The following is a 15214-nucleotide window of genomic DNA, read 5'->3' on the forward strand; positions in this document are numbered from 1 at the left end:
TCCCCAAAATGAGCTGATGCCCCACGCAGAGGTCACGGTGGTCCTGAAGGCAACGATCATTTCTGCGAGTCCTCCTGGAAAAATCTCTGAAATGCCATGAATTTAATATCATATAATCTATACATGCATTTCTCCATCCTGCCTGTTCTCCATATGTGCAGAAAAATACGTTTTCTAAAGTTTCTGTGTAACAAAACTGAGAAAAAATACATCTTTTAAAGTGTTTTGTTGTATCTTAAAATCTCGCGCCGCTTGTGTTTTTTTTTGGACCCCGCAGCAGCTCACGAAAAGATGCGGAAGCGTCGAACCACAACACTACATTACCCACAACCACCTGCTCAGAATCATGTTGTAGGAAATCCGCTTGCGGCGGATTATTGTAATCCGACAGCGGGTCTGAACGGCACATCGGATCACCATTAGAGACAGACACGAATCCGAAAGGCAGCGGCCCGAAACAGATGCGCGGCGCCCGATACTAACGGGATCAAGGCGGGCTATGATCTGAGGCGCGGCGCGGCGCGCGTGCTGGAGCCTGACGTCGGCGCTCTCCGGGCCGCTTCCTTCTCCATCGATTCAGCCCGTTTAGAGTGACGGCGGCTCGGGATTCCCGCCCCGTGTAGCACGGCGCTGGGCACCGCTCGCTTCTGCCGGACGAGAACACCCCCGTACCGTCCCGGTCCGGGTTTTAGTCCGGGTCCGCCTGGAAGCCGAGCCCGGGCGTGTTCTGTGCTGCCGCGAGCCGCGCCGTGAGCTCGCGCGGCTAGCCCGCTCCAGCTAGCTGCTAGCTAGTTCGAAATTTAGAGTTTGGTTCGGAACCCAGTTCCAGTTCGGGCCGCTGCTCGCTTAGCAGGAAGATGTCGGCTAAAGACCAGAACAAGCTGTCCACCGTAGAAAGACCCATTAAAGGTGAGTTCCTGTCGGTTTTTGACATTTTTCTGCGGGAGCAGGAAGTCAGCGGGGGCTAACTGCGGGCTAAGTGCGGGACAGCGGACTCTCGAGTCCCGCAGACGGACGGTTCACTCTGTCGGTCCGGCAGGTTGGCTGACCGAACCGGTCCCCGTACAGCTGCCTTTTGGTCCGGGGGGGGGGGGGGGGGTCATGTCTGTCGCCGTCTGGAAGCTCCAGGACAGGCGGGCTCAGGGGGAGAGACGGTACCGGCTCTTATATACCGAATTTCTTAGGGAGCAGGTCGAGTCCCGGGCTCGTTCCTGAACAGACGGTTCCGGACGTGCGGGTCCAGAGCTCTGCCGCACGCGGGGTCAGGGCGTGGTGTTTGGGTGTTGACAGGTCGGGCGTCTGCGTTTGATGGGTTTAGCGGGTTAGAGAGGCTTATCTGCGGGAGAGCGCCGCGGCATTAAAGCTGCATCCCTCAGGAGGTCATGGACCGCCCGTGACCGGCTCACCTGTGCAGGACTGTGGCTGCTGCTCCACCTGTTTCCATGACAACCGCGCGGGGGGGGGGGGGGGGGTCAGCGAACCTGTACAGGTGAGGCGGGGCACACCTGCCCAGACCTGCAGGGTTTCTAGGAAACCTTTGGATGCACAAGCGGTTCTCCTGAGCCTCAGAACGTCCCACGTTCTGGTCGTATTTGGGTTCTAAATCTCCATCGAGGGGAGTTGTGGACTTCGGACTTCGCCGTGGTCTGTCATGGCGTTCTCTGGAGGTCTTGGTTCACGTTGGCGGCTGTCTGGTTTAGGAGCTGATGATGATGATGCTGAGTGACGGCGGGATCTCCCAGAATGCCTCTGGCCTCTGGCCGTGGCTGTGGATCAGTGACTGATCTGTTCTGGCAGCTTCAGGATGGTCATCAGTCATGAGTGACGGAGTTGAGCCTGAGGACGGGCGGGCCGGAGCGGGTCTGGGTCATCGGGCCAGCGATGAGAGAGATGCCGCTCCGCAGCGAGCCCAACATCAGGACCACACCCCACCACACCCCCCAGTGTGAAAGTCAGACAGCCTGTAGGGTGAAGCTGCTGGGGGGGGGGTATAAACCATGAATTATGAAACTTGTCATTAGTCTAAATAATGCAGCGAGTGTTTTAACGTTCTAAGAAAACTGCAAACCAGGAATGGATGAATGAATGGATGAATCGCCTTCATTGTCATTGTATCTGCTCAGGAGAAGGGGGGGGGGGGGATGTTGATGCTAAAACTGGATAAACTTTTGGCCCAAGTGGGACAGGGCAGAAACACAGAACCCAGAGCTGCATCTGCCGTTGACTGCAGGCTATCCATGCATGCTGGTGTCTGCGCACTCTGCATGTGTCTGCACGCCTCAGCACATCTGAACGTCCGTGGCAGCGTAAAGACCAAACACGACACTTCTCAGAAGACGAGTCAGAACAAAGTCCTGGAGACCAGAAACTATGATGCTTCTGAACACGAGGAGACGTTTGACTCGCACTTTAACGGGCACGGCGGCAAAAGCTCATGGTATGGGCTGCCAAAGTAGTAGAGGTGGTGGAGGTCCTTTGTAAGGAAACTGGACCCATGGGTCCAGAAGAAGACTGACATGCAGAAGAGCTGCAATGCTCTGGGGAAAGTCTAGCTCAGCAGGAACTGGATCTCCTTCAGAACCACTACCGGGTCAGACTGGACAGCAGCTGGATTTAGCTGTTCTTTTCAGAACCTGTGATGATCAGAAGAAGTTCTTCCTCCTGGTTCTGGATCGAGTCCGTCGGTGTGAAGTCACTTAGTGACTCTGTTGATCATCAATAAGAGCATATTTGATGCTCCGCCCACTTTATGTAGACACTTTTTCAGAACCAGCATGTTTTGAGAAATAGATTTGCGGGGGGGGGGGGGTTGTTATACTCTTGGGTCATCTGAAGGGTGAAGCTCTGAAGGGGGGGCGTTCGTGGCGTTAGGAGACTGCAGTGAACATCATCTTGATCCCTCTCCTCTGGACCTTCATTTTTCTACCACTCTCTGGGTAGGGGGGGTTCCATCTTGGTTCTGGTCTTGTTGCCCACCTGGTTTCAGTCTGAGTTCTTCCTCCTCCCTGTCAGAGGCTGGAGAACCCTCCTCCTCTGCTGCAGAGATGGTACGATCTGAATGTGACCTGGTTTGGTTTCAGCTAAAGTGGATCACTCGCTGCTCATGGGGGGGGGGGGGGGGGGGGTTCTGGTTCTGACCTGATTAAGTTTTGTGAAGGAACAGAGTCTGTTAGCGACACCCCCCTCCCCCCGAAACACCTGCAGAGATGTCAGGCTCCTCCCACAGGTGTCAGCGTCACGCAGGTTGAAGAAGCTCCTCAGGAAACAGCTGTTTGCTCCGTGTGTCACATGCACATGTGTGTCTCTGGACACACGTGCACGTACGCACATGCTCGTTCGCACATGCTCGTTCGCACATGCACGGACACGCACATGCACGGACGCACTTGCATGGACGCACATGCATGGACACGCACATGCACGTTCGCACATGCACGGACGCGCACATGCACGTTCGCACATGCACGGACGCGCACATGCACGGACCCACATGCACGGATGCACACATGCACAGACGCATGTACAAATAGGCTGTTTCTCTTAACCTTTACAGGGAAAGGTTAAGAGAAAATCTGTTTTTCAAAATAAAAGGATCTGACAGGAAGTCCAGTCTGACTGTCAGAAATGTCTGCAGACGTTTTTCAAACTGTCAAAGTAGTTAGTGTGTGAGGGGGGGTCCTGCCCCAGAGGGAGGGGGAGCGGCATGTTTGTTCATGCAGGTTGAAAGCCTGAGTCAGCGGGAGCTTTGGGTTCCTGTTGGGCCAGTTTGTGGAGGAGGAGGAGGAGCTGCTGGTATTTCCTCCAGGGCACAGCCCCCCCCATTACACAGAGAGGAAGAGTTGGTGTTAACCATTGTGACTCCACCCCCGTGGCGTTCCAAACAGGAAGTACCTGCAAAAACCCATAGACGTCCATAGAGAAATAAAATGGCGTGTGCCGCTGTCTGCCCCCCCTCGTTGCTGACCCCTGCTCAACGCTGTACAGGGACTCTGATCCTGCTGGGACTGAGGCTCCTCATAACCCCCCCACACGGGGGGGGGGGGGGGCATGCAGTTGACCAGTTTGGGCTTCAGTGTGTTGCCCAAGGACATGTGACTGTTGGAAATTGAACCACCAACCTTTCCGTTGTCAAAAAGCTGCTTGCTGGTTTGTGTCATGCTGCGTCCCCCCCCCCCCCCCCTCATCAGAGCTGCTGCTGTCTCCCTGTCTTTAGCGGTGCCGTACCCCCCCGGCACCCGCCTGTCCGTCAAAGACCTGTACGTGGACGGGAGGCCCAGCCTGGAGGTGCTGAAGGCCCACCTGGTGAAGGAGGGGCGCCTGGAGGAGGAGACGGCCCTGCGGATCATCAACGAGGGGGCGGCCATCCTGCGGCAGGAGAAGTGCATGCTGGAGGTGGAGGCTCCCATCACAGGTGACCCTCACACCCCACCCCACCCCCACCTGCACGGCCATGTTAGAACCCAAAGGTTTACATTTCACAAAGTTAAAATCTGATTAATATGAGTGTTATTATTCAACGTTGATTTATTAATAAATACATCTGAATGCATTTATTTGGTAAACAATTTTCCGACGCAATGCATTGTGGTCTATATTCGCCAATCTAGGGAGCATCGATGCACACGGTTTTATGCAGAGACTTCTGGGAAATTTCTAGGGCTCTGGATTTAGGAATTGTAGATCCAGATAGTACTAGAACATGGCAAACGTGGTCTATAGTGAGAAGAGAAGGAATTCCGACTCAATGAAAGTGTTTTAATCACAGCTGCTTCAGATGGTTTTCAGAGTTTCCATGAACACAAAGTCGTCTTTGAGTCCTTATTTCTCAGCCATTTTTGATCATTTCCACAAAAAAGTTTTTTTTTAAATCAAGTTGATCTGGATTTGAAGTTAAGATGTTTTTTTTCTCTGGGACGGTAAACGTCTTCAACTTAAAAAATAACTAACAAACTGCAGAGGAGCCTGTAAGACTTTTCTAATATTCTTTATCTTTATTTGATTTTAAATATTTATTTGTCCAGAAAAGACTAAGAAAAAATCTTCTTTTCAACTGTGGTCTGGCAAAAGGCAAGATTTATTAGAGTTTATTACCTCCAGCAGAAACTAATCTGTAGGATTATGGAGACCTGCAGGCCTCTGGGGTTCTCCTCTGGGGTCCTCCTCTGTGGTTCTCCTCTGGGGTTCTCCTCTGGGGTTCTCCTCTGGGGTTCTCCTCTGGGGTCCTCCTCTGGGGTTCTCCTCTGGGGTCCTCCTCTGGGGTTCTCCTCTGGGGTCCTCCTCTGGGGTTCTCCTCTGGGGTCCTCCTCTGTGGTTCTCCTCTGGGGTTCTCCTCTGGGGTTCTCCTCTGGGGTTCTCCTCTGGGGTCCTCCTCTGTGGTTCTCCTCTGGGGTTCTCCTCTGGGGTCCTCCTCTGGGGTTCTCCTCTGGGGTCCTCCTCTGTGGTTCTCCTCTGGGGTTCTCCTCTGGGGTCCTCCTCTGGGGTTCTCCTCTGGGGTCCTCCTCTGTGGTTCTCCTCTGGGGTTCTCCTCAGCTGCTGATCTCCTGTCTGTGTTTCAGTGTGTGGGGACGTTCACGGGCAGTTCTTCGATCTGATGAAGCTTTTTGAGGTGGGGGGCTCCCCCAGCAACACCCGCTACCTGTTCCTGGGAGACTACGTGGATCGGGGCTACTTCAGCATCGAGGTGAGCTTCCCCTGCAGGTGTTCTCACCTGGAGCCGGACCTCCTGTCAGGTGTCTGTCTCCCCGTCAGTCTCAGCCTCTGCATGGGGGTTTTGGGGAGGGGTCTTCATCAGATGGCGTTTCTCAGCGTCAAACCTCTCAGACTGAGCGTCCGGCTCATGCACAGTTCTGCTGTCACGTTCTGCTGGTTCCTCTGATTAGATCAGTTCCTCAAAATAACAGCGGCTGAACGTGAGAAGCTGCTTCCTGCCGCTGCAGACCGACGTTCTTCTGTCCTGCTGCTGGTCGGGTTCTGAAGGTCTGCTCCTCTGTGACCCATTGGAGGGGTCAAAAACCCGTCCACAGGAGGCGCTCCTCAAGTTTTTAGTGTCTTCTGACCTTCAGACGCCGGCGGTTCTGGTTGATGCATCAGTGAGGATCGTTCCCAGCAGATCAATAATCACATCAGATAAATCCCAGTCCAATTAAACGATTACTGTCAACCCGCACCGTGCCTGCTGACCTGGAAACGGCTCAGAGGAAGATCCTGTGCCCTCAGTACTGTCTGCCAGGCTGGAACTCTTACCTGGGAGCTGCAGCTTTGCTTTGGAGCTTGAAGGTTTCAGCTTCTCCCTTCATGAGGAACCATCGCAGCAGAAGCAATCGTCACCTGCAGGAGAACAAACCCCACCCATCCTGAAACCCCACCCATCCTGAGACCTGCAGACGGATGAGGGGGAAGCCCTTTGGATTTTTTCGGGTCTTTTCTTTCCCAGCTCTTGCAGCAGCCTTCAGAGCTGGAGTTCTTTACTTCAGGAACTGCTGTTTGACTCGGGGTTCAAATTGACAGAAATATCCCATCATGCTTTGCTGTGGATGCTGTGGATTGTTGTGCCAGACTGTTTGATGTTGTTCCTCCTCCTCCTCCTCTCCTCGTTCTGAGGGTGGACCTCCCCAGGAGAGGAGGCCGTGGCGCCTGGCGTGTTGTGCGTCTAACCTGTGCGTGTCTGCAGTGCGTCCTGTACCTGTGGGCTCTGAAGATCAACTACCCCGACACGCTGTTCCTCCTCCGGGGCAACCACGAGTGCCGACATCTCACAGAGTACTTCACCTTCAAGCAGGAGTGTAGGTCCTCCTCCTCCTCCTCCTCCTCCGTCTGCTCCGTCAGGAGTGGTCCTCCTCAGACTGTGTGTGTGTGTGTGCTGCAGGTAAAATCAAGTACTCGGAGCAGGTGTACGACGCCTGCATGGACGCCTTCGACTGCCTGCCTCTGGCCGCTCTCCTCAACCAGCAGTTCCTCTGCGTTCATGGAGGCCTGAGCCCCGAAATCACCTGCCTGGATGACATTCGAAAGGTGAGGAGGAAGCCACGCCCCCTCTGGAGGGTGTGGTCAGAGCCCCCACATGCCTGTCTGATTCATGTTTGATCTGCCGTCCTGCAGCTGGACCGGTTCAAAGAGCCCCCGGCGTTCGGGCCCATGTGCGACCTGCTGTGGTCGGACCCCGGAGAGGACTACGGGTCCGAGAAGACCCAGGAGCACTTCTGCCACAACAGCGTCCGCGGCTGCTCCTACTTCTACAGGTAGGACCGCCCGCTGCTGCAGTGGGGGGTCCAAAAGCCAGACCCACCTGAGTGGTGGTGTCCAGGCCCCCCACACATGTAAAATGAAACCTTTATGGCTTCAAAGGTTTGAGTCCATTTTTGATAAACGTGTTTAAAAATGAGAGCAACTCCTGGAGAAAGAACCTCCTGGTTCTTCTGGATCCTGGTTCTTCTGGATGCTGATGCCGCCCCCCCTCATCTGTTTCAGTTACCCGGCGGTCTGTGACTTCCTGATGAACAATAACCTGTTGTCTGTAATCCGAGCACACGAAGCCCAGGATGCAGGGTGAGTCTGATCCGGGTCTGGTCCGGTCCGGTCCGGTCCGGTCCGGCATCCTCCTGTCATCACTCTGACCTGCCTGTCTGTCTGCAGGTATCGAATGTACAGAAAAAGCCAGACGACGGGCTTCCCGTCTTTAATTACCATCTTCTCTGCTCCCAACTACCTGGACGTGTACAACAACAAAGGTAGGGCGACAGGTAACCATGGCAACCAGCGGGACCTCAGGGATGCTGATGTCTGTGTGCTTCCAGCTGCGGTGCTGAAATACGAGAACAATGTGATGAACATCAGGCAGTTCAACTGCTCCCCCCACCCCTACTGGCTGCCTAACTTCATGGACGTCTTCACCTGGTCCCTGCCGTTCGTCGGGGAGAAAGGTGGGTGATTTCCCATCATTCCCTCTGTGGCGTGGTGGTGTTGCATGGAGGAGCTGCAGGAACTGGACCTCCTCTGCTTGTGTTTGCAGTGACGGAGATGCTGGTGAACGTGCTGAACATCTGCTCCGACGACGAGCTCATGTCTGAAGGAGACGACACGGGCGAGGGTAAGCTCCGCCCCCCTGAGGCGTGTGCAGACATCAGGCTCAGCTCTGCTTTTACATTCTTTCCGGTGGTTTTGGTTTTCCTCTGCGGACGTCCTCCAAACATTGGCGCCTCCTCGGCTGCTCCGTGTGATGTCATCTCTGCACGCTGACCAATCACATGGCAGCTGCAGTTTCTGAAGGCGGAGCAGGGAGGATCTTCTCCGTGTGATCTCCTCTCCCTGTTTTCCTCCTCAGGTGGCGCTCCAGCCGTCAGGAAGGAGGTGATCAGAAATAAGATCCGGGCGATTGGGAAGATGGCCCGCGTCTTCTCTGTGCTCAGGTCAGCTCACGCTCCTCACCTGACTCTTCTCCTCTAAAGGTCACAAAGGAAGTCATCCAATCCGACTCCAGTCGTCCTCCAGCCTTTGCTCCACTTACTTATAGGCTAATGACTTCCTCCCGTTCTCCTCTGGGCTCCTTTGCTCCTGCAGAAATGTTGTTCTCCTCAGAACATTAAGTCTGGTTTCATTGATCTCACTTTAACTGGAGCAGAACCACTAAACTAAAGGAGAGGTTTGCCGGGTTTCCCGTATGAACACTGCTGTTCACGGCGCTGTGTTCAGGCGCTGTCGGCCCTGAAGCTTCCATGTATAATAAAGGAGTCTGCTGTTGACATTCTTCCAACATTCTTTAGGTGAAAGACTTTTTCTGAAATGTCAGATTTAAAATCTTCATCTGCAGGTTTGTTTTTAATAACTGATGGCGTCATGAAAACCATCATGTTTGCAGATGATCTGATTCTCTGCATGGATCCCTCCGACTGAGGAAGTCACTTCTATGATTCAAAAAACTTTTTAATGTCTTTTATTTTGAAACTTTTATTGATTTAACTTTGCAAACATAAACATGATTTTTTTACACAAGTTTTTCTGAAAAATCATCAGTTTCTGAGTTAAACTAAACGAAGGCATGACTGCATTTTTGATTGGCATTCTGGATGTTTTTCATGTATAGGATGTTAAAGACGTTTGTAAATGTGGCTTTGGCGACATCTGCTGGACAAACGGAACATTACTTTTACTGTCACGTCTGGGGCGGGGCCCTGGGGGTGGGGACCCGGGGGTGGGGACCCGGAGCCGCATTCCTGCTGGTTTTCCAGCATGCTCGGCTCGGCAGCTTCCCGTTAGCTGGACACACCTGATCCAGATGTGCAGCTGGGAGTCCAGCAGGGTATCCGGAAACCCTGCAGACCAAGCGGCCCCGGAGGTTTGAGGCCCCCGCCCTGCTGTATGGAGGTGTTTGTGTGACGGCGGTGTATTTTTCAGGGAGGAGAACGAGAGCGTGCTGCAGCTGAAGGGGCTGACCCCCACGGGGACGCTGCCTCTGGGAGTCCTGTCCGGAGGACGACAGACCCTTAAGCACGGTGAGCCAACCGCCTGATGACCTTTGACCCAAATCCAGCTCACACTAACCCCCCATGCCTGCACCCCACACTAACCGCCCGACCTGCACACCATCACTGCAGCACAGCGGAGTCTGCACCTGCTGCCAGAGTTTCTCTTTTACAACGCTCCCTGAACGCAGCATTGAGCCTTTTTAGAGGTGGGGGGGCACCTGATGCCCCCCGGTGTTTACCCCAGCTCAGTGTGTGGGGCAGCAGGATGCGGACTCTGCTCTAACACCCCCCTCCCTGATGATGATAACTGTTCCAGCTCTGGGAATGTTACCGTGTGTGGGCGGGGCGGGGGGCGGGGTTTATGATGACTGACTCCATGGTAACAGGACTGACATGTAACCTTCTCTCCATCTGTTTGGGCTGCTCTGCTCACGCTTACACAGCAACGGTAGAGGCAGAGGAGGCACGAGGTACGAGTCTGAGCACCAACACACACGTCTACACACACGTGTACACACATGTCTACACACACGTGTACACACATGTCTACACACACGTCTACACACACGTCTACACACACGTCTACACACACGTCTACACACACACGTCTACACACACGTCTACACACACATCTACACACACACACCTACACACACGTCTACACACACCTACACACACGTCTACACACACGTCTACACACACGTCTACACACACGTGTACACACACACACACACACCTACACACACGTCTACACACACGTCTACACACACGTCTACACACACATCTACACACACACACATCTACACACACACACACATCTACACACACGTCTACACACACATCTACACACATCTACACACACACACATCTACACACACACACACGTCTACACACACACACATCTACACACACATCTACACACACGTCTACACACACATCTACACACACACACATCTACACACACACACACGTCTACACACACATCTACACACACACACACATCTACACACACAAACACACACACACATCTACACACACAAACACACACACACATCTACACACACACATCTGCACACACAGATGAAAACACAGACATTCACATTGATTATCAGGATGAGTTCTGGTTCCGGTTCTAACAGACCCGTGTGCCCCCCCCCCCCCCCCCCCCGCAGCCATCCAGGGCTTCAACCCGCAGCATAAGATCCAGAGCTTCGAGGAGGCCCGCGGTCTGGACCGCATCAACGAGAGGATGCCCCCCCGCCGCGACAGCAAGCAGCAGGAGCTGCCCCCCTCCCTCTACAACCTACCAGCCGGCGCCGGACCCCCGGACAAAAATGGCACCAACGCTCAGGCCTAGTCCCCCCGTTCCTCCCTCTCTCTTTCCTGCCTCCTCCCCCCGCCCCCTTTTTGGGGGGGGGGGGTCGGTTCGAGCGGTTATTTATTTTCTCATCGATTAAAAATCGTAGTTTGAGACTGAAGGGAGGAACGACGGAGCGCCTTTGTTTCTATTCAGTCTGGGGGGAGGGGGGGTCAGGGAGGGGCTCATTCAGATGCTGTTTCTGCTCACACACACACACCTTTCTTATGCCAACAACAGTGTGACTGAGCTCTGCGGGGCGAGTATTCGTTTCTGTTCCTCTTTCAATGTGACGCTTTTCTGTTTTTTACACACTTAAACTTATGTAAAGGGGGGGGGCATGAAGCTACCACAGTCTTCCTCACTGATCTTCATCCAGAAGGAATCTGTGGAATCAGATTTCTGGAAAACCAAATTCCAAAAACCTGAAATCTGCTTTTTGGGGTTTAGAGTAAAAACTGATTTAAATCATGAAATTAGAGATAAAAACAGAAATTCTCCCCAGAAAACTAAATGGACCTTAATGAATGAATAACCATGGGGGGGGGGGCAGTGTCTTATATGAACATATCTAAATGTACAGAAGCGTTTTGCTTGCGGCTCGCTTTGAAACTTTGTGGATTTCATGGCTCATTTCTGTACAACTGTCACTCATTCAATAAACAACCCAAAGCTGTACAAGTGTGCGTCTGTGTGTGTTTGTGTCAGTGTGTCTCTTTGTGTGTGTGTAATATTTACGTTTAAAGACCCTGTAATATGTTATATCCATCATCCTTTTGTAAGACAATTCTTTGGAGGGTCGATAGGGGGCGCTCGTTGTCAGATTGGCTGTCGCGGACGGACGAAGAAGAGCAAACAGTCAAACCAAAAAAGTTAAACGACGCGCCGGCAGCTTTGAAGCTGCATCAACAGAGTTGTGTGAGGAAGCCGCGGTTGCTGCTGGCCTGAAGCCGACACAGCCCGGCATGGAGACCTTTGTCCAGGTGAAACTACCGCCATCTTCTGGAGAGCAGAGGCAACAACACACTGGATTGCTGTTTAAAAGTGTTTTTTCTTTTTTTGAACAATACAAAACACCAGAACATTTACATAAAATTCACAAAATATGGCGGATACAAGAAAGAATAATGCAATTTGAAAGGAAGCAAAAAGGAAAATTCTTGTCAGTATGGATACATAAACCTATATTCATAACTATAGAGAAATGAGGGAAAAGTATAACATAAGAAAACCATAGTGGATAGTGTTACTAAATGCAGGGGGTACAACAGATAAATAAACCGTCTCAGATTCTGGGAATATCACTCAAGATGTCATAAACTGTTATGGCTTTAGGTGAATCGATTAACTTTATGGATTTAATTTAGTATAAATTGACCTCATTGTTTTTTCCTAACTTGTCCTGTCCAACAGCTGGGTAGTCAGATGAGAGCTGAGGGCCTCTTGTGTTGGACATATTTTACTTTAACAAGAGGGGTTATTCATCTTCAGACAAACCAAAGGTGTGACTGAATAAACCCCTTTTGTAATTGAGGCCAAACTTTATTAATTTCAAACATGTTTGAAAATCTTTGGTGTTGGACCGGACGGAAAAGGAAAGAGGGGAAGAAGAGGGAGGGATGTCAGGGGGTGGGGGGGGTGTGATAGTGAGAGGGGGGGGATAAGACCGTGAAGCAGCATAGAGCAGACAGGTTTACTGGTTGTTTATCATTACGGTACGGTTCAAATGTAGTTCAAAAGGGCGGGGCCTGTTCACACACACACTGAAATATTATCAACACACCTGCTAGCTGCAAAAAATGTCCACATGTCAACATGTACACAAAACAGATAGTGTTCACGAACGCATACCTATGCCTTAAAACCAACTAGTGTGAAATCTTTCATTCATTCAATCATGCAAACTATTAGTGCAAAGGTGAGCTAACACCTGTGCTCAGGTGAGTGTTTATGTTCTTCTAAAATGGATGGTGGAATGTGAAAAGAAGGAGGGAGAGGAGAGTGCCCAGCCATCCCCACACCCAGACCCCCGCCGCAGCGGCAGCCGGAACCCCCCAAGGCCACACGGCAGCAGGCAGGGGACAACCGCCCCCCGGGAGACCAAATCCGCCACCCAGGCCAGGACCAGCAGGACCCCTGCGAGGCCCCCAGACAGTGGCGGTTCTACCCTGAATTACTCCCCGGGCGAGACCCTCCTCTGCCCCCCCCCCCCCCCCCCCCCCCCCAATAGAGTCACTTTGTCCATTTATTGTAACTGAAAATACAGTGGGAAATATTTAATCAAACACAAATAAATAATCTAAAATAAATATTATAAACTACAAATCACACTAATAACACACTAGAATAAATGTAACTGCAGCACTAAGAACAGAAAACACTAACTAAAACCTAACCTTTGTGGCCTTCCTTTATGCAAGCTTGTCAATAACATCATCATATGAAATCTGCTCCCCCCCTGAATGATTGATACTAACAACAGCAGGTTAGTGAGTTGCTCCTGAGACATTGGTGATCTCAGGTATGACTTGATCCACTGGAGTTTTGAAAAGCTAACAGCAGCAGCAGCAGCAGCAGCAGCAGCAGGCTACCATCACAGCTTATTTAACATTATGAACTAATATACAACAATAAAACACAACACAAACTTTGTGTTACAGCAGAGCAGACAGACACACGAATCATAACTAATGTTACAAGTTAAGGCAGAGCAAACATTTAAGAATAAATATCTTAAAAATGACGTTATTTACAATATTTGGGCCTACTTCAGTTTTGGTCATGATAGACCAAACAAGAGATTTTTCTTCTGCAACGTTGTTGTTGTTGTAGGGCAGGTAGCATTCGAATTTAGAAAACGTGCATCTAGCTATGCGATAATACCCTTTTCTTTGTCTCTTTTCTCCTCTTCTTCTCTTTTCTTTCTAAATTGGGCACCAATTTTGACCTTTTTTGTCCATATTTCAGATGTTTTTGCATTTAGCATAAATGTCCTGACATAGGTATCAAGTCTGTCGACTAAACCAACTCTCATCTAAGTGAAGAATTTTTTTTGTTTTTCCATTTTTTATTTGGGCATTTCACACCAAAATAACCAAAAAAGCATGATTTTTTTATACCTTTTTATACCCGCAGCGCCCCCCCCCCCCCCGTTCGTCAAACATTTCCAGAAGGAGCGCGTGCAGCTGCACCCAGGGGCGCCAATTCGCTACATGGCGGCGCAATTTTTATTTTTTCATCAAGCACTGAGCCGCGGCCCGCGACCGTTGCCCCCCTGGAAGAAGATCCAGCCAGGTTTGCGCATGCGTTTTGCGCTCCGTGCTCACCTCTCAGCCTGTACCCTTCACCCCGCGCCCCCTCCCTTCTCCTTCTTCACCCCGCGCCCCCTCCCTTCTCCTTCTCACACACATTTGCGTCTACTTCTCAAAGACAGGAGGGAGCGCAGCTGCGGGGCGGGGGCTCCGCCAGGTTTCAGGCTGTTACAAACTCTGTGATATAAGTAAACCAATAGTGGTGCATAAAGTATTTTACAAGAGCTGAGCCGCTGGCGCCGCCCCTCCGTCATTTTTCCGCCCCGGGCGATCGCCCGTATGGCCCGTGCCTAAAACCGCTACTGCCCCCAGAGCCAGAGAGCAGGGAAGCACGGGGGAAAGAGAGCGCCGCCCCAGCCCAACCCGGAATAGCCCAACCCAGGGCCCCACCCGAGAAGGGCACCTACAGCCCCAGATGAGCACCCCATCACCACCCAGGAGTTCCGGGCATCCCCCCGCCCCAACCCCAGGTACGAGCCAGGACCCCCCAAGGGAGACCCGCTCCGTGCTCCAGGCAGCCACCCACCCGGCCCACGGTTGGTCCAGGGAGGAGCAAGCAGGGGCCAGCCACCCCCACCCCGGAGGGGAGCACCCCGGGGAAAAAGGGGGGCCCACAAGGGGTGTTGTAAACATGGCCCGACCAGGCTCGGCCACTGTTGGAAGTTTGGCGGGGCCCAGCGCCCAGGGGCAAGGACACCCATGGCTCAGGTGTAATGTGAACCCCCCCCCGAGCGGAGAGAGTACTGCCGGGCCCAGGAGACCGGCACCCAGGGGACACGGCAGCCGCCGCCAAGGGACCCGTACCCCCCACCAGAGAAGGGGTGTGTGTGTGCGTGTATGTGTGTTTGTGGGGGTGTGTGTGTGTGTGTTATGTGTTGGAGTGTATATTTTGAGGGGGGAGGGGTGTGTGTACTAAGGGGGGTGCGGTTAAAATTGGCAGGTAGGGCACTGAGGGGACATCTCCTGATTACTCACAGTGATGTCCCCTCACCCTCCCCACCAAGGGGCCCTAAATGTCTAAGGTGCGGTTAAAATTGGCAGGTAGGGTGCTAGGAGGACATCTGCTGCTTGCTGGCAGTGATGTC

At 52.3% G+C, this 15214-nt stretch overlaps 1 protein-coding gene across 2 annotated transcripts; it reads left to right on the forward strand.

The window, feature by feature from the left end:
* Positions 1-327: 327 nt before the first annotated feature.
* On the forward strand, positions 328-11496 carry LOC101156706 (serine/threonine-protein phosphatase 2B catalytic subunit gamma isoform). Of its 2 annotated transcripts, XM_023960718.1 has the most exons (14): positions 329-909; positions 4214-4411; positions 5556-5680; positions 6671-6782; positions 6866-7011; positions 7099-7238; positions 7468-7545; positions 7633-7727; positions 7794-7919; positions 8009-8086; positions 8321-8405; positions 9391-9488; positions 9905-9931; positions 10634-11496. In XM_023960718.1, the coding sequence occupies exons 1-14, from the start codon at positions 858-860 to the stop codon at positions 10816-10818; spliced, it is 1545 nt and encodes a 514-aa protein (XP_023816486.1). In that variant the 5' UTR covers positions 329-857; the 3' UTR covers positions 10819-11496. The 2 variants fall into 2 exon arrangements, with proteins under 2 accessions (XP_023816487.1, XP_023816486.1); XM_023960719.1 differs by lacking the exon at positions 9905-9931 and having other exon boundaries at positions 328-909.
* Positions 11497-15214: the final 3718 nt, after the last annotated feature.

Source organism: Oryzias latipes, chromosome 12, assembly GCF_002234675.1.
Source record: "Oryzias latipes chromosome 12, ASM223467v1".
Lineage (NCBI taxonomy): Eukaryota > Metazoa > Chordata > Actinopteri > Beloniformes > Adrianichthyidae > Oryzias > Oryzias latipes.

Bases quoted from the DNA above. Each gene is read 5' to 3' on its own strand.
- LOC101156706 (XM_023960718.1), top strand. From the start codon at position 858: ATGTCGGCTAAAGACCAGAACAAGCTGTCCACCGTAGAAAGACCCATT. The intron at 7,012-7,098 runs GTGAGGAGGAAG...GCCGTCCTGCAG, and splicing joins GCCTGGATGACATTCGAAAG to CTGGACCGGTTCAAAGAGCC. The intron at 8,087-8,320 runs GTAAGCTCCGCC...TTTCCTCCTCAG, and splicing joins AGGAGACGACACGGGCGAGG to GTGGCGCTCCAGCCGTCAGG.